At 45.0% G+C, this 17,591-nt stretch overlaps 1 protein-coding gene across 1 annotated transcript; it reads right to left on the bottom strand.

The window, feature by feature from the left end:
- Positions 1-220: 220 nt before the first annotated feature.
- itih5 (inter-alpha-trypsin inhibitor heavy chain 5) lies at positions 221-16,827 on the bottom strand. Its single transcript, XM_083934752.1, has 14 exons — positions 16,597-16,827; positions 16,471-16,515; positions 15,688-15,851; positions 13,833-13,934; positions 11,361-11,641; positions 11,021-11,190; positions 10,665-10,781; positions 8,392-8,563; positions 8,000-8,309; positions 5,082-5,764; positions 4,053-4,106; positions 2,358-2,474; positions 1,904-2,281; positions 221-723 (listed from the first exon to the last, which is right to left on the bottom strand). The coding sequence occupies exons 1-14, from the start codon at positions 16,696-16,698 to the stop codon at positions 464-466; spliced, it is 2,955 nt and encodes a 984-aa protein (XP_083790878.1). The 5' UTR covers positions 16,699-16,827; the 3' UTR covers positions 221-463.
- Between the last annotated feature and the right edge of the window lie 764 nt (positions 16,828-17,591).

The raw sequence follows: 17,591 nt of genomic DNA, 5'->3' as shown, positions 1-17,591 counted from the left end.
ACCTCCAGCTGATGACAGGGAGGACTATGGGGCTGTGTGTGTGTGTGTGTGTGTTAGGTGTGTATCTAGTCATTGGCTGTGGGACAAAGGGGTTAGTTACCGGTGCTGGTCTCTGTGGTAACCAGGTGTGATCGTCAGCTCGGGGACGCCACGTTTAAGACATGTTGACATACATATTCGGTGTGTTTTTATGTCTCATGAAACAACCTCAGAGTGTGTGTTTAGGTGTTTTTTATTTACAATGACAAAATTATTGTAAAAAATAACAAACATATCATAAAAACATTTAATTTTCATTAGAAATAGTACAAAAATATATTCAAAAGAGGCAGAAAGAGTGCTGAAATGTGACGGTTTGGGCATTTGGAGATGTTTGTGGATCTGCTGGGATGTGATATGCAACCAGTGATACAGAGTAAAAATGTGTTAAGTCACGTAAACGCCACAGCTGCAGTTTGTGGGATCACACTCTGTTGGTCCCGTGTGGCCAGTCCCCCGTGTCAAACATGTGTGACATCACATAGTCCTCGTACTGTCCGTCTATCAGCTTGGCTGCGTTATTGCGTGCGAACCAGCAGTCCACGCTCTGAGTGCCACTGTAGATCCTTCTGCTTTTCCGAACCACCGGCACCGAGCGGTCCTTCACCTTCAGGACGGACGAGGGCTTCGTGTCTGCGTGTGCAGGAAGCTCTGCTACTCCCACTTCCTCGTACAGGAACTGACCTGAGAGTAGAAATCAACCAAAGTTATTTAAGTCTCAGAGACGACGGATGGGAGTCTTTGAAGGCCAGCCAGCAACTCTTCATTTTGTGTTCAAGGTTCAATGGCAAGAAAGGAAATTTCAAGGACGATACTAAGGTTTTAATCACTTCATCTGAGCAAATCTACGCTGATGACAGTCTACTGACCAAAGTCTTGGCTTTATCCTTAAATCCTTACATTGAACCTCAGTGTACCTCTTTTCCCCAATTTGATTATTTGCAAACTGTGTTTCATGTGACAGTTAGGAAAAACATCTCAGACAGCACTGGGACTAAAACTCTCCTCTGAAAGTCGCATTGATTCGTGTTCGAGCTCCTTAATGCAAAGTGGTGCAGGATTCTCATGCTTAAGTGACACCACTTATTAACTGATGAGAAGAATCCTCCCACACAGTCGAGTGTGTTTGGCTTCTTGTCTGGGCTCAGAGAGGACGCTGATGTTAGCTTGGCTATGACTCATGTGACGGCACACACCTGACACGCCCTCTTATCATGCTAATGCAGAAGTTTGGTGCTATTTTGAACAGTATCAGTGGTTAAAAAAGCCGTTTTAATGCATTCAGCGCACCGCCCGAGCTGATCAGGGTTAGCCCTTTGAGGCCGTTAGCGTCTCTCCAGGCATTCAGTATACCGTACATGGTTGATCAACGAAAAAAATCTCCATGGCTTATGTGATTTTGAAAAAGAACATGGGGTCCATTTTTGCCGGACTTACACTTTAATTATGCAGAACTTTGAGCCTTTGTATTTCAAGCTTGTGAGTTGTTTAATAATTCACCACGAGTACAGCTGTCAGGAATAGTGATATGAGTTACAGAGACTAAAACATGTAAACGTGTTTTTTTCTACTGTAAAGTTAGGCATTTTAACATGGACGTCTATAGGGATTGAACCGCTATTGGAGCCTCAAGAGGCAGTTTGAGGGACTGCAGTTTTTAGCACTTCCGTGTTGCGCTCTAAGAGCTACGATTTTCCCCCGCAAGATCGATCGAGGGTTTATGAATTGCAGTATATTTATTGTTGTTCTGTCCGACACTATTGTGATGTAATATATAGTGTTTCTTCTATTGGCTGACAGTGCCGCCGTAAGGTTTTAGGCTTGTTCAATGACAAATAACGATGGGTTTGTCACCAACACTTACCCAGAAGGCCGTGGCAGTTGTGCGACAGCCCCTTGCTTTCTCCGATGTAGAACCCCAGGTGGTCTCTCTGGTAGGGGGCTGGATTCTTGTACTGATGCAGCAGGATCACAAACACGATGTTTCCTCCGACCGTCACCGTCACGTTTGACTTTCCCACGATTGACACCGACAGAACACCGCTGTCCACCGCGACCGTGGTGTGACAGGGCAGCACCATCCTGTCCCGCCCATCCAGGATGACTTTCTTAGGTGTCACCTCGATGTAGGCGCGTCTGGGACGATCCACCACGATGGTGATAGTGCTGAAATACGTGCGCTGCTGCTTGTGGCTGCCTGGCGGAGCCGGTGCGCCAATTAGCTTCCCGTTTACTGTCACACCTGGAGACGCGTAACAAAAATGAGTCACCAAACGCATAGATGGTGTGGACTTTGATGGGAAATAAAGGTTTCTTACCAGAGTGCTTGTGGTCCGACACCAAGCGAAGGACGTGTCCCGGTTCACCGTTGATGTTGAAGCACACGGTCACTTTGCTGAGCGGGAACTCGACCACAAAGTGGGGGTCGCCATCGGCTGAAGGGAAAGACAGAGAAAGATATAAAGAGCCTTTAAAAACAAGGCGACACAAGAATCAGGTCTGAAAGTAGATTGTTTAGATGAGACACTGTAAACCAGTGATGTCATGTAAAAATCAGGAAGAAGGCCGTTTTATTTAATAGTTTGCAGAAAGACGGATGGACACCTTTCCAGAAAGTTTAATCTAAATTGTTTTGATGCTGTTCGTCTTCAACAGCCTTCATCTTGTTCAAATATTACTCTCCGACAGGCTCAGGGAGGTCACTCCTGGAAATGTTATAGGGTTTGTTACGACATAACGACTTTTCCTCCTATGATTACATACATATAAGATACAGTATATTTGGTTTTTATGGCTGATTCGGATATTTCCAGACTAAATCTGACTGTGTTCAAGCATAAAACATAGAAACAAACACAAAAAAACAAACTGTAAGAAGATGAAATTTACACAAATATAATGGTATGTGACATTTTTATATTTTATTCCTGAAAAATAACTTAACTGCAGAGTTCTGCTTGGTAAACGGGGACTCATGATGAAGGTAGGTATTTCTAAAATCCCCAGTACAGTTCTGCTAAACAGCAGAATTAAAATACCTGCACAGCTTCGGAAACAACAACTTCCGAAAACTGATTAAAGAAGCCCTAAAAAAAGTTTGGCTAGGAAATGGGTTGGACTTTGGCTCTCTGAGTGGCCCAGACATCAGCCAAGACCGAATACTACGTCTTTATGTGTTAAAAGTGAGAAATAATGGATAATAAAAGTAAATGGTTTCTTCCTTTGCCCATGCTACACTCTTCCATCTCGATTCATAAAACTCACACGGGTAGTTTTTCCATAATCCTGCTGACAAACGGACAAACCACCAAACCAAAACAAAACCCTCTCGGTGGTTAATTTTCCACGTCATGATGAATTAAACTTTAAAACTTGAGCTGCGATCTCTTGACATTTCTGTGAAACCTCTACCAAATAAAAAGAAAGGCAACGTCTGATTAATAGCTGTGGATGTGTGTGAAGAACTTCAGATTGTGTTTCACGGGATAGTTCATATCTTCAAGTCTCTTCGGGGCCTGTGAGAACCAGCTCCGATGAATAGAGAGCAACAGTAATGACGGGGTCATTAGCGCTCGCTAACGGCCTCTGATGGGGTCCCTCTCTTGACTGTAACACATGCACACAAACATCCCACTTCTCATCTCTACCTCGGTCCCATTCGACCGTGTGTTTGTGTGTGTGTGTGCGCGCGTTTGTGAACACGCACTCGCATGTTTAAGTGCCACGTAGTGCTTGTGTTGGTATTTCAATTAGACCCTGTGTGTTCTTTCCTCTTTTCAGGCCTAGTTTCAGAGGCTTTTCCAGACTGTCTGACAACATCCAAATTACAGTCCGCCCACACAGAGAGTGTAGAGAGAGAGTCTACTGTACATTCCCCCTCTCCTCTCTTTCAAGTCTCCCTGTAACCCCCTTGCATATGTGCTTACCGTATACAGAGTTCAGAGGCTATCGGATCCAAGAGCTATTGGGGAAAATGTACGACTGCTTACATGAGACAGAGAATGTGGAGTCACCTGATGTTTTGGAGACCGTGATGGATTTCTTGGCTGGTCGTCTCTCAGCTTTACCTGCAAAGGAAGAGAGTATTTATCCACTGAGTCAGAGGGCTGCTATTGTCTGATGCTTCCTCTAAAATCTTCCATACGAGTAACGCTAACTGTTGTTAATGTGAAACAGGAAACAGGGCTCGGAAAAAGTTTGTAGTCGGTGCCTTTTGAAGAGGACAATAGCTGTAGTTCGCATGGGTTCACAACAGTAACAGTGACCCCCAAAGGTGACTTTAAAGTGCATCATGGAAACGTCTTCAGCGTAACCCTCCTCCCTTGTATCCGTCCATATGTTAAGTATCTTGCAAATGCTCATACTTGTGCCAAAATTTGGTCAAATGTAGCAAAATGCATAGCGGTAAACTCGCTAACAGAGCTAGCGATTAAAAGAAACTCCAACACATGGCTACGAAGCAAAACAAAGCTAACCTTGCTAGAAACAAATGTGAGCTGGTTATAGCAACATTTAGGAAAATCTAAGTGTTCTCCAAATAAAGAAACCTTCTACAGGTGAATTTGACAGCCATACCAGTGCACTTTGCAAATTGGAGGTCTGAAACTTCGAACAGCATTTCTCTTTTGCCGCAAGTGTCGGGGGAGGAGGGAGTGTCAGAGGTCAGGCATGGGGAGGGTGATGGGACTCAGGCTGTGAGACATACGGACTGTGTTGAGTCAGATTATGGTGCAGGAATGGTTTCAGAAGATCCAGCTGATATAGACCTTTTCAAAGTTGTAAACATAAACACTCGAAATGTGTCCGAGTTTGATTCCTGTTGCAGTGAATCTGAATGACACCAGCTGACAGGAAGTTAACAAGGACCAAGGCTGTTGCCTAGCAATGGAAAGGCCTATACCGATACTTCTTTTTGGCCATTAAACTCAACCGTAATTTAAATCCAAGCCAACCGCAGCTACTGTCCTCCACAAAGGACCAACTCCTCAGAACCGTATTCTTTGAAAGAAGTCTAAAATCAAATCTAGGAGACACGGCCTCACCAATCCTGTTGCTCAGAGAAGAAGTCTGGCTGCCTGGCTTCCCGTTGGGTTGCTGTGTCTTTCCGTCCTCTGTGTCACCTGGCAGCTCATTGGCAGTTGAGACAGCCTCACCGCCTGATGGGGGGACGGTAGGCGCCGGGGCCATGGTACCGTCAGCCAGGACCTCCGGCTTCTCCACCACCAGGTTGGTGAGGGGCGTGAGGAAGTGGTAGGTCAGAGACAGATTGGTGGCCTGCTGGATGTGATCTTCCCTTTCCCTGCTGGTTTGGCTGCGCAGCCGCGACCTCAGCCCGTCCTTGACGCTCAGGAAACCCCAGACGCGTTCCACAAAGTCTTCCGCTATCAAACCCAGAGCATCTCCTAATCCCTGTGCGCCTGCTGACCCAGGAGGCTTGGCTCCAGCCGCCGTCGCTGCTGTGGCTGCTTTCACGTGTTTCTCTGTCTCTATCTGTCGGCGCCGCAGAGGAACGTCGGTCTCCAGGACGATGCTCCTGTCGTTGTTGCTGGCTGTCACCTGGACGTGGAGGGATTCTGAGCTGTGGTTTGTCAGCCTGCCGGCGATGACGATCTCGGAGCCGTTGAAGTAGTTGGTGAACAGATGCTGAGTGACGTACTTGACGGAGTCCTCTGTGTAGTTGATCCTTATGTCAGACAGCAGAGGAGTTCCTATTTCATCGTAGAACCTAGAAAAGAAACATACAGTGTTGGTCAGCGTTTTGCTCTCGTGCTTTTACGTTGCTGAGCGTCTCTCTCTTTTGCAGGAGCACCCTGAACTCTTCAAGGTGAAACAAGTTCAGCTCAGAGCGGAAAAGCACCCAACATCATTTAACTTCACAGCAAAATAACAGCTGAGGGGCCATTCGGTGGTTGTCTTGTAGCAGGAATAACAAAAAGGCGCAGCAGGCAACCTCACGTTTTCAACCTACGAAACGCACTCCGTCTGAACGGGGCCTGAAGCTTCAATTACACTTTTCGTATCCTCAAGTACACAAGGGTCCGCTAGGGTCTGTGAAGTGGTAGCATAGCAATCTACTGCGTGGAACAAGTCCTCCAAACGAACTCCAGAAAGTCGTAAAAACAGAACTGTAACAAAGGCTAATACAAATGTTCTCTCTCTGAACACTGCCTATGCCGTTAGCTTTATTTCTTATTGCTTGTTTTTACACATTATGCACGCAGTATCCAAACCTGACATCTGCCTATTTTTCTCTCATTATCACCAATCAATCACTTGTTCAGTGCCTTTGCTCAAGGGTACATCAACCATAGTTTTTGAGGCGCAAAAAGAAAGAAGCGTTGTATGACAGATCATCCAATGTCGCGTGTATGCAAACAAGCCATCTTCCGGCCGTAAGCCTTCTTGTCGAACCTCTTTCAAAGCTGCTTTGTGCACACGTTCATAAAAGCGTGCGTATGAAGTCAAGGGTTTGAATGTCTATGTTCAAGTCCTCTGTCCTGTGGTTGTTGTCACACCGCTGTAAACCTCCTCACCTCTTAACCAGAGTGTTTGTTCAAGCAGGACGAGGGCTATTATCTGCGGATTCTATCTGTTAACCCCATATACATACTTAGATGCAGGTTTCACAACACACACGCACATTCCTGCTCAACTGAACAAACACCTTGTGTGTCCGAGTGCGGAAGAGAGGGTTTTGCGGATAAGGATAAGAAAAAAAAATGTCAAATGAGAGAAAGAGGGTGGCTGTTGTAGTCTGTGGCGGTCCCGTGTTGGGAGTTGATTAAAGAGGTGTGTTGTCAGCACCGTCACATTTGCCGTCTTCGTTCCCTCGGAGCTTGATGAGAGATGGAGGGATGTGTCAGAGGGGTAGAGGGGAGGGATTAAGAAGAGCTAATTGCTTAATAAGAGGTGGATTATACACATATGGAAGGGGAAATTGGACAATAATGAGACTTAAATAAGGAATTCTTTGTCTTTTCATTTTGTGTTCTCAACACCTGATGTCTAGTTGGTGTTTTATGGAGAAATCTTTTCAAGTGCAGTGCAAAAACTAAGCACTAAAGGTGGAAACAGATTAGAAAATGATCCTGCGTGAAATGTTTCTTATAGTGGCCTTATCTTGTATTTTTAAAATGACTATGATGGTCGCTGACTGTCACTGCCGAATCAAATCGAATGAAACCCCAAAATAATTAGAAATGGAAAATGAACCTTTCCTCATTCAGTGACTTTGTTCTTCGGGCCGGTGTGATGCAAGTTTAACACCAGTTTTAGACCACTTCATCTAGCGAACGGTTGCAGTCAGTGGGGCTCGAGGTCAAATCACATTCCCACCACAAACCAACCGCTCCAGAACTTGTTTCCTTGGGTCTCAGTCCATATGTAGGCTTTTATGGTGCAGTTCTTTTGGTCCACACCCAAGTACGATCGCCACATTCAGATGCAAATGGCCAGAAGAATACCACTTTCAGACCGCATTGTTAAGGACTAGGAACCCTAAATTGCTCTCAAAGGCTGTGCCATTGGTGCGTCTGAATGGTTGAATTAGATCCTGATGAGCAGGTGGCACCTTGCATGGCAGCCTTTGCCATCAGTGTGTGAATGTGTACAAGTCCCAGTCAATTTAAGCCAGTTTCACTCCTGTTTTGGATCTGTTTAAAACCAGTTTCAGATATAAACTGGTGTTATCAAAACTCAGCACAATGGGATTTATTAATGCTGTAACGTAGCAGGGGTAGCCACCAGTATCTTGAGTGTAGGTCATCTAGAGGGCGGAATAATGAGCAGTCCCCATATTGGTAGCCATTTTTGTTGGCATCCTATTTTATACGTATATCCATATAAAAATGTATATGTTTGTAAAACTCACACCATGGAAAAAATAGCCCGTGATGGGGGAAATATTCCATCAATATAAAACTGGACTGACCGAGACGCAGAACACAAAGCACACTTTTACCCTTTGAGCATCGCGCTGGCGTCAGCGTCCTCGTGGATGCGTCTCATCATCCCGCAGTTTTCCAGAGCCATGCGCTCCAGCAGCCGGTAATCCACGTCATTCCCCATCCCGATGGTGAAGATGCAGAACTTCTCCTGCACGGCTGAGCGAGTGTTCCCCAGGATGGCGGTGGACTGCATCTCCCCGACCGTGGGGCGTCCGTCCGTCAGGAAGATAATGAGGGAGACGCTGTTCGGACTGGCGTCAGGGCTCGAGACGTAATCCCGAAGCAGATTAGAGCCAGTCTGGATGGCATCGTCGATATTTGTGCCTGAGAGAAACGTCAACGATTGGATATACAGTCGATATAGGCACTGTGAGGATGACAACCCATAAGGTTATTAATATCTCACCTCCAGTGGGAACCAGAGTGTAAATAAACTTCTTGGCGTCTCTGACGTTAAGGGGCGTCACTGGTACGAGCCGATTCGGCTGCCAGACTTTGATCCTGTTGGAGAAGCTGATGAAATTAAAGCGATCGCCGGGTCGCAGATCCCTCAGAATGGTGAACAGAGCATCTTTAGTCTGGGAAAGATGGAGAAAGAGTTTAATCTTGTGTCAATCTCACTTAAAAAAAACAAGACATCATATTCCTCAAGCTATATGTCGAATTTCTTACAAAAAATAATAGGGTTTAGGTTGTTTGCTGATGATTCAACGTTATACATTTTAGTCGTTATATTGCGCTGTATCCATTTAAAGCTTTATCCATGAAACCTGATTCCAGGAACTTAAGGTCTCAAGTATATGACATCAATTAAATCCTTAATTGGATAATTACTTTGTTCACACCAAACATGAAGCCAATTTTTCGTCCATACTAAGTCAATGTAAAGACGTGAATAGAAGCAAATTTGTGTGACGCAAAAATTCGCATCAGTTTAAATGAAATGATTCAAACTGGTGTGAGGAATGAGCATGACGCTGTGTCGCGAAAGCCTCTCCGCGTTGAGATTCTCCTGACATAACTGGCGTCCAGACATTGTTGAATCAGAACTGGAGGAAAAAATGATTGTAGCCGTCAGTGGGTGGTGAAATTCACCGCTTTCAGACGAACCCGGGACTTCAACGACAGGTACAAAGCAACAATAGTGGTTATTTTGTCCACAGTACACAGATTCGGCCTACTTCTCTGTTGTGGAGCTTCACAGTGTCAACATCTCTGCAGCCCTGAGCGTGGGTGTGATATATAATTTGGCGCTTGGGGGGGGTTTATAGATATCTATACGGGCTTGTATACAGCAGGGGTCAGAACCACAGTTTGACCCACACTGAAGCCCTCTATTGTGGAGCCGCATCAAAACACACTTGTCGTTCTGTTCCTGCGCCCGCTGGGGGCAGGCGATGGGTGGGGGGACGGATCAAGGGGTCGAGGATGCTGTTGAGGAAGTTCCATTACCCCACAGACGCTGACCTTCCTCCCTCACAGCACGGCCTTGTGCTGTGTGTTTCCACTTTTCTGTCTCACTGCAGATCTGTTTTTTCTCTCCTTCTCCTCTGCTTCTGCACTCATGTGGCAGCTGCAGAGATCAGCTGCGAGTTCGGCCGAGGGGGATTACCGTGCTTTTGTAGCTGGAGGAAAGGAAAGGTCTGATATCGATATTCCAGTGTGGGAGGGAGGAGTTGGGGTGAGATTCTGCTTAAAAACGGCGTGATTTGCTTTGCATGTGAAGCAAGAATTTCCTCCATATTCTCTCGAAAAGACAGAAGTTCTTATCTGGTAAATTACGATCCAAGGTCGAACTTGAAGCTCCCAAAACTTAAAGGTGAAAATACACCAACGTTATCCGCGCAATCCCAAAGTGTTGCAACAGATGAAAGAGCCCAAATTCAGAAAACTGCTCACTGTGAACAGATCAACAGGAAGTAGGAAATCTAAATTTAAAGACCGACAACTGTGGTTTTCCCATCACAGTGGAGTTTGACTCAGGGTCCACTTGCTCTCTTTTTTCCGGAGATTTTAACCCCATATCATGATCTTGTTCAGCAGACGGAGTTTGCTTAGAACCCCATCCACTGATGAAGACCACAAGAGATGCAGTGGTCGCCAAAAATTGTGTTCACCCTAAAACCTTTTATCAACCATTCATTTTGAAGAATTGCTCCATGATGGTGTTCCAGTTGTTCACCGGAGGCGGTGACATCTGACACTTGAGATTAAAAGCACCAAAATTCCCTTTATTGCTTCCTCACGGTTCATGTTTGCTTGGGATTTTCGTAACATCTTTATAATTTAAAGCTCTTCAGCGGTTGAGCTTTAAACCCCAAATGTCTGAGTTGAATGCACCTGTGCAGGAAAGTGTTCAAAACAATCTACATTAGAGGAAACTAGTGGATGAGTCTTTCCGCAAGTTTCCTTTAAAACAATAATGTTAAACCAATGTCACAAAACGCATTTGTCAAAAACCTTAATATTAACCTATAAACCTGATACATGAAGTATACAGGGATTTTAGCAAATGGGCTAAAACATGCAAAAATAATCTTCTTTAAGAGTAAAATCCCAAACAAGTGCACAACGTTCACTTAGGACCAATTAAACTATTGCGGACACATTCCTGCAGCTTGAACTTGCACAGATGTCCACTGAGTGCTGTGTGTGTGTCCACTGATCGTACTGTTTTACCTGTCGGATCTTGGTTCCCAGCATGGAGGCGCTGGTGTCGATCACAAACACCACATTCTTGGGCACAACCGGCAGGTCTTTCGGGGCAAAGTAGTGGACGAAATGACCGTTTAAAACCTGCAAAAAAGGACGTTCACAGACGTGAGTGGCAGTAGTTTAGTGTGTGATTAGCAAAACATAGTTGGTTGCTGAAGACAGGCCGGAGAGTTTGGCAGTGGAGTGACTTTTGTGGCAGTAAACCAGAAACTTTAATCACTAACAGGTGGGGGGGAAGAGATTTTGTGTGCATGCATACTTCTAAAATATGAAAACTAATGCTTTCCCAGTCTGGTTTCCTCCCTAATGTTTGCTTGCACCTGAATGTCTCCTATCCCCATGTCCCTCTGCACGTCGTAGCGGATCACAAAGTCTCCCAAGATGCCGTTGGTGGTGATCTTGGCCTGTTGCACGATGTTGGGGCTGAAGGTGATCTTGCAGAAGTTCTTTTCTCTTTTGATCACGGTGGTGGCGGGAGGCTCGACCTTGGCTGGGGCACAAAGACAGGAAGTGTGTTTGTTGTGTTGAATTGGCTCGAGAACAAAACCACGAAGTTGTGACGTAAAAGCGGTTTTAAAAGGGCTCTCTTATAAGGGAGTGGCACAGCGATTCATCCTGTTTCCACAAATATATCTTTAATAATAAGCCTTATCTGTAAACCTGGTGTCTTGGTTGCACTGGACCCGGTTGCGGTGTTGGACGCACCGGTGATCCTGCTGTTGCGGAGCGGCAGCACCTGCAGGTCCGTGAGGAGTGAGTGGTCGACGATGGTGACGTCTAGGCTGAGGCGGCTGACCAGTTGCAGAGGACGCAGGCTGGTCACGTGCTCGTAGCGCCCCAGTCGTCGCTGCAGGAGCTCCTCGTAGGTCAGCAGGAACACCGCCCGGTTCCGACCCGGGATGCTGGCCGCCATCCGGAACACCTCCACCTCAGGCTCAGGACTGCAGGGGAGGGAAAGGTGACTTTAATGCCGGCAGCACTGCAGGATGTCAGATAAACTCTAATACATCTACTCAAGTGCTGGTCGGACAAGAGCACATCGACCAAACGACCAGAAGCGCTTCTTGTTGGATGCTACCACTGTGCGGCGCCATAATCGGGAACGTTCAAATTCTACACATAGTGACTTTAATATTTAACGTGACTACACCGGATGGATTGATTCTCGTTTTCTCAGCAGATCCATCTGTGAACTCTCGTTGGAGATATTTTGGGAAGGGGCGAAAATACTGGTTGCTGATTGGATAAACCATCTGTCTATCAACAACATACGGGCCAAATCAACCAATCAGATAACAGCGTCGGGGGCAAAGCTCAGAAAGTAAACAACATGTGGGTAAAGGATGTTTTCCGTTTGTGTTAAACGTGAATTTACGGATCAAAGGCCCAATTTCAGGAGCCCGGTCCAGATTCAACAGAAGGATCCAAGAGAAAAAAGAGTTAGTGAGCGGTTTGCTCCATAGCTGCGCTCAACTCATCCGCGGAAGCCGCCATGTTGTTTACACTCAACAGTCGCTTCTCGTTGCGGCACACACGCTTCTCCAAATTTTCTCCGCCGCACGTTACCAGACTGATCTGCGAGTAGAAGACAATGGAGCTCAGAGATCAGGATGGTCGTGCGGCTATTTTTTTTCATTCATTCATTCATCTTCAACCGCTTGTCCCTGTCGGGGTTCAGCTGGAGCCGATCCCACCTGACATTAGGCGTGAGGCGGGGTCCACCCTGGACAGGACGCCAGTCTATCGCAGGACACATAGAGACGAACAGAGACAGACAAACATTCACACCTACGGGTGATTTAGAGTCATCAATGAACCGAACACCTGCACGTCTTTGGACTGTGGGAGGAAACCGGAGAACCCGGAGAAAACCCACGCAGACACGGGGAGAACATGCGACAGTGCTAACCACCAAGCCACAGTGTCGCCCTTATTGACATTTCGAAGTTAATAAATTGTAACATTTTCAGATATTATTCCTGCCTCGACGTACGCAACACTGGTTTCCATTCATTTCTACACAACATCAACTTTCAGAGACTTTCAGTCGCACGATCCATCACCGGTGACTCGCACATCTGCCCGGGCGATATGAAAACACACATTCAAACACGCATGCTTTGAAAAATGAACACCAGTTATGGAAAGTGTAGGTAAATATAGCCCATTTATTCTTGTATTATATTTGCATTATTATTTTGTATAGTAGTATTTACAGTGAGAACCCGGAGAAAACCCACGCAGACACGGGAGAACATGCAAACGCCGCACAGAAGGGCCCCAGCCTGGATTCGAACCTGTAACCTTCTTGCTGTGAGGCAACTTTTAAACTTAAAAATATGAAGTAGTTGACTTTATTTAGTCGAGCTTTTATCTTTTCAATGCAATTCAATTTTATTTACAGTGCCAAATCATAACAAAAGTGATCTCAGGACACTTTACGGAGTAGGTAGAGACCCAACAATTCCCCCGTAGAGGACGTTGGCGTTGAAACCCTTCACTATAACAGACAGGAACGTGGGACAGCTCAGTTTAAGCCGGTGTCCCCTGATGCATCAGCGTCCCTTTGTGTTCGTTCAATAAGGTTTTGAATATTTCCTTTACTCACTAATGTGTATTTTGTTTTATCTCGTACCAACCCTTCGTGTCACCAGGTTGGCGGAAATATGACGCGTGAAAAGAGACACAGACACCATCTCATCTAATGAAACGTCCCTTTTCACGTGACAGCTGGGAACTCGGCGTCGCTCCTTCCGTGTGTCTCAGATTTATACGACGCTCCTCGCCTCCAGAGGGATGATGTTATTCCACAGACACACTCGCTCCCTGTGGCCGTCGTGTGGGGATTTTATCAATCTGTTTGCACAATAGGAGCATTAGAGGGCTGCTGTGCAATCAGGAGGAGACGCCGGACCGTAGGAGGGGCCACACACACACACACACACACACACACACACACACACACACACACACACACACACACACTGAAACACACACACACACACACACACACACACACACACACACACACACACACACACACACACACACACACACACACACACACACACACACTCTGAAACACACGCGCGCACACACACACACACACTGAAACACACACTGTTCTCTTACCTTGCATCACCTGACTCTTTGTTCCTGGCTTTTCCGTCTTCCTGCCTGACCCTCTTCTCCTTGGGCCTGACCTCGCTCTGGTAAACACGCCCTCCGATGATCCTGGTTCACGGGGGTCAAAGGTCGAGGATTAGAGCGGCGCTCGTATTCAGGGACCACCTATTGTGTCGCACTTCCACTCTCAACACAAAAGACAGAATTTGTGGACGAAATTCCCCGAGGTTGTTACCTGTTTATGGGCGTGTGTGTGTGTGTGTGTGTGTGTGTGTGTGTGTGTGTGTGTGTGTGTGTGTGTGTGTGTGTGTGTGTGTGTGTGTGTGTGTGTGTGTGTGTGTGTGTGTGTGTGTGTGTGTGTGTGTGTGTGTGTGTGTGTGTGTGTGTGTGTGTGTGTGTGTGTGTGTGTGTGTGTGTGTGTGTGTGTCTTTGCTAACATCTCCATAGCAACAGAAGCATCATAAATCCGCAGACAGACAGGACGATGTTGTTATTTGGTGACTTTGTTGATCCTTTTTCTTTAATTTCCAAAAAGATTTGAACTCTGCTTTCAGTTTTAATGTTCATAATTATGACTTACTAAAGCTGCATTAATTTGTTATTTATTTATTTATTAAATCATTAATTTATGTATTTCTGTATTTATTTTATGTATTTGTTTATTTATCAAGTAATTCATTAATAAATGTATTTTTAATTTTTTTTATCAAGTAATTAAATAAATATATTTTATCATACATTAATTTATTTATTTACATATTTATTTATTTATAAAGTAATTAATAAATATATTTTTCATTCATTTATTTAAATTAAAGTAATTACATTTATTTTATCATATGTTGATTTATTTATTTACATATTTATTTATTTATTTATAAAGTAATTAATAAATGTATTTTTCATTCATTTTATTACATTTTTATCAAGTAATTAAATAAATGTATTTTATCAAAGTTAATTTATTTATTTACATATTTATTTATCAAGTAACTAAATACATTAATTGCATCATTAATTAATATATTTATTAACATGTTTAATTATCTATATTTAAATGTATTTATTTATTGTTGTGGCAGTTTTAGTCTTGCATACCTAAGAGGACTCAAGAACGTCTTTAAGAGGCATTTACTTAATGAAACTTTCAAAACATTACTGTTTAAAAGTCGGTTAAACAAAGATTAAGCCTCTTTTTATGAATATCCATAACTTCAAACCTCTAAATGTGTAAAAACAACATTAAATTAAACTGATTTGACACTTTCTGGTGCTGCTTTTACCTCATTGTTCCTAAACATCCTTCAGATGTAAACGGTGCTTCTATGAACTGCTCTCAACTCAGGTCAACACTCATAATAATAATAATAATAATAATAATAATAATAACCTGCTACGTAGAGACCCGAGTCAAAGAGGCTGGACTCTAATGTCTCCTCTCACTGAACTGCATAATAATAGTCCTTCTACTCGTGGTTTGATGTCTGTTATGTCTGATCCGCGTGTTTCTATGACCTCATGTCCACTACCCCTGAGTCCCTGCTGCTGCCCAGGTGCCCCGCTGCCCAGGTGCCCTGCTGCTGCCCAGGTGCCCTGCTGCTGCCCAGGTGCCCCGCTGCTGCCCAGGTGCCCTGCTGCTGCCCAGGTGCCCTGCTGCTGCCCAGGTGCCCCGCTGCTGCCCAGGTGCCCCGCTGCTGCCCAGGTGCCCCGCTGCTGCCCAGGTGCCCTGCTGCTGCCCAGGTGCCCTGCTGCTGCCCCGGTGCCCTGCTGCTGCCCCGGTGCCCTGCTGCTGCCCAGGTGCCCTGCTGCTGCCCAGGTGCCCCGCTGCCCAGGTGCCCCGCTGCCCCTGCTCCACTCTTACATGGTGAAGTTGGAGACGTAAGCGCCCGCGGGGATCTGGAACTGGAAGACGCCCTCTGCGGCGGCGGAGTGCCGGTTGAGCATGGCGCAGTACACCGCGGTGAAGGCGTAGCGGGAGATGATGGTGGTCTTGATGGAGAGCTCCTGGATGTGGGGTTTAGTCTCCTGCAGAGGTAAAAACAACAACAACAACAACAACACACAATTACTGCGGAACATTAAAACAACCTGGACTTCCAAGTCACTGTTGGACACGAGACTTTGGGTTTTTACGCACCGCCGCTGTGCGCCGAGATCCCCTCATTTTATTTGTATAGTTAACCAAAGAAACAACAATTTCCCATAGTTACAGTATCCAAACAGAGGCAGAGGAATGTGTTCCCATGAGCTCAGCTCCAGTGCGTTACAGATCCTCTGGCACAGCTGCGCGCTTGGCGGATCTCCTGCGCGTCACGCCCAAAGCGCACAAGTTCAGAATGACACAATGCGCCTGTATACAACTGAAACTGGGTCCTGCATTCCGGGTTACTATTGAAAATGTAAAGTTGTGCTTAAGCAAGTGTTTTCGTAATGGCAGAGTTCACCACAGACTCCTAAACACATTAAGAAACGTCATGATTTGTCCGATGTGCCAAATAATCACGACCAGGCTCAAATGTGGCTTTTTTATCTTTTATTTTAAACAGAAATAAAGTTTTTCACTCCAAACTCACCTTTAACTTCTACATTTAAGGAACATAAATATTCAAACATCTTAATTTCTCTGTAGTAAATTAGACTTTACCTTGGTTAGAAGAGTTTTCACCTGCCGTGGGACCCTGCGTGGCGCCTGTGGGTCAAAGAAACACAGATGAGGAAATCCAGACACCAGATAAAAACATACAGCACCTTTTATCTTTTAATGTCTTACAATGTCTAAATCAAAGTCTGCGAGGTCGAAGTCGATGTCATCGTCCTCCAGCTGCCCCAGTGCGCTCGGGCTGAAGCAGATAAGCAGTAGAGTCAGCAGCATCTTGCAGTCCTGCTCCGGTGAACACTTAAACAGATGAACGGGACATCGTCTCCAGAGTGAGTCCGGATCAGAGTGACCGGCCGGACACAGCGCTGACACACGGGCCAGGAGGAAGCCCAACCCACCGGAGGAGAGGGATGCAGTGTTTCAGTCCCTCTCCGGAGTGTGTGGCACTTAATGCTGCTGCCGCTGCTGCTTTCAGGGAGTGTGGGAATTATTGCAATTATAAGTTAAACCCTGAATAATTAACAAGAAATCATGCAAAACGAGCAAAAACAGATGCAAAATGACTACAAAGGGAAACAAAGACTAAAAATGAATACAGAACCAGCACAAAAAGATGCAAAATGACTAAAACCTAATACAAAACCAGCACAAACAGATGCAAAATGACTAAAAAGGGGGAAAAAATACTAAAACTAATACAAGACCAGCACAAACAGATGCAAAATGACTACAAAGGGGGAAAAAGACTAAAAACTAATACAAAACCAGCACAAAAAGATGCAAAATGACTAAAAACGAATAAAAAACCAGCACAAAAAGATGCAAAATGACCAAAAACTAATACAAAACCAGCACAAACAGATGCAAAATGACTACAAAAGGGGAAAAAAGACAAATTTTAAGACTTATTATAAGCTAAACCCCTGAATAATTAACCGAAAATCCTGCAAAACGACCAAAAACAGATGCAAAATGACTAAAAACTAATACAAAACCAGCACAAACACATGCAAAATGACTACAAAGGGGGAAAAAAATACTAAAAACTAATACAAGACCCGCACAAACAGATGCAAAATAAAGGGGAAAAAGTACAAACTACAGAAAGGCAGAGACAGGCTCTGGCGCCATCTTGTGGCCACAATGCAACATTACACCTCTCTCGT

Source organism: Echiichthys vipera (genome assembly GCF_963691815.1).
Source record: "Echiichthys vipera genome assembly, chromosome: 20".
Lineage (NCBI taxonomy): Eukaryota > Metazoa > Chordata > Actinopteri > Perciformes > Trachinidae > Echiichthys > Echiichthys vipera.
Note: the sequence above shows the minus strand (reverse complement) of the source record. Positions and strands in the feature narration are given on the sequence as shown.

What these genes read in the sequence shown, in the direction of transcription:
- itih5 (XM_083934752.1), bottom strand. Translation starts at nt 16,698, where the DNA reads ATGCTGCTGACTCTACTGCTTATCTGCTTCAGCCCGAGCGCACTGGGG. An exon ending in CAGTGCAACCAAGACACCAG is followed by an intron (nt 11,191 to 11,360) that starts GTTTACAGATAA and finishes TTTGTGCCCCAG; the next exon opens with CCAAGGTCGAGCCTCCCGCC. An exon ending in TGGGAACCAAGATCCGACAG is followed by an intron (nt 8,564 to 10,664) that starts GTAAAACAGTAC and finishes CATCTTTCCCAG; the next exon opens with ACTAAAGATGCTCTGTTCAC.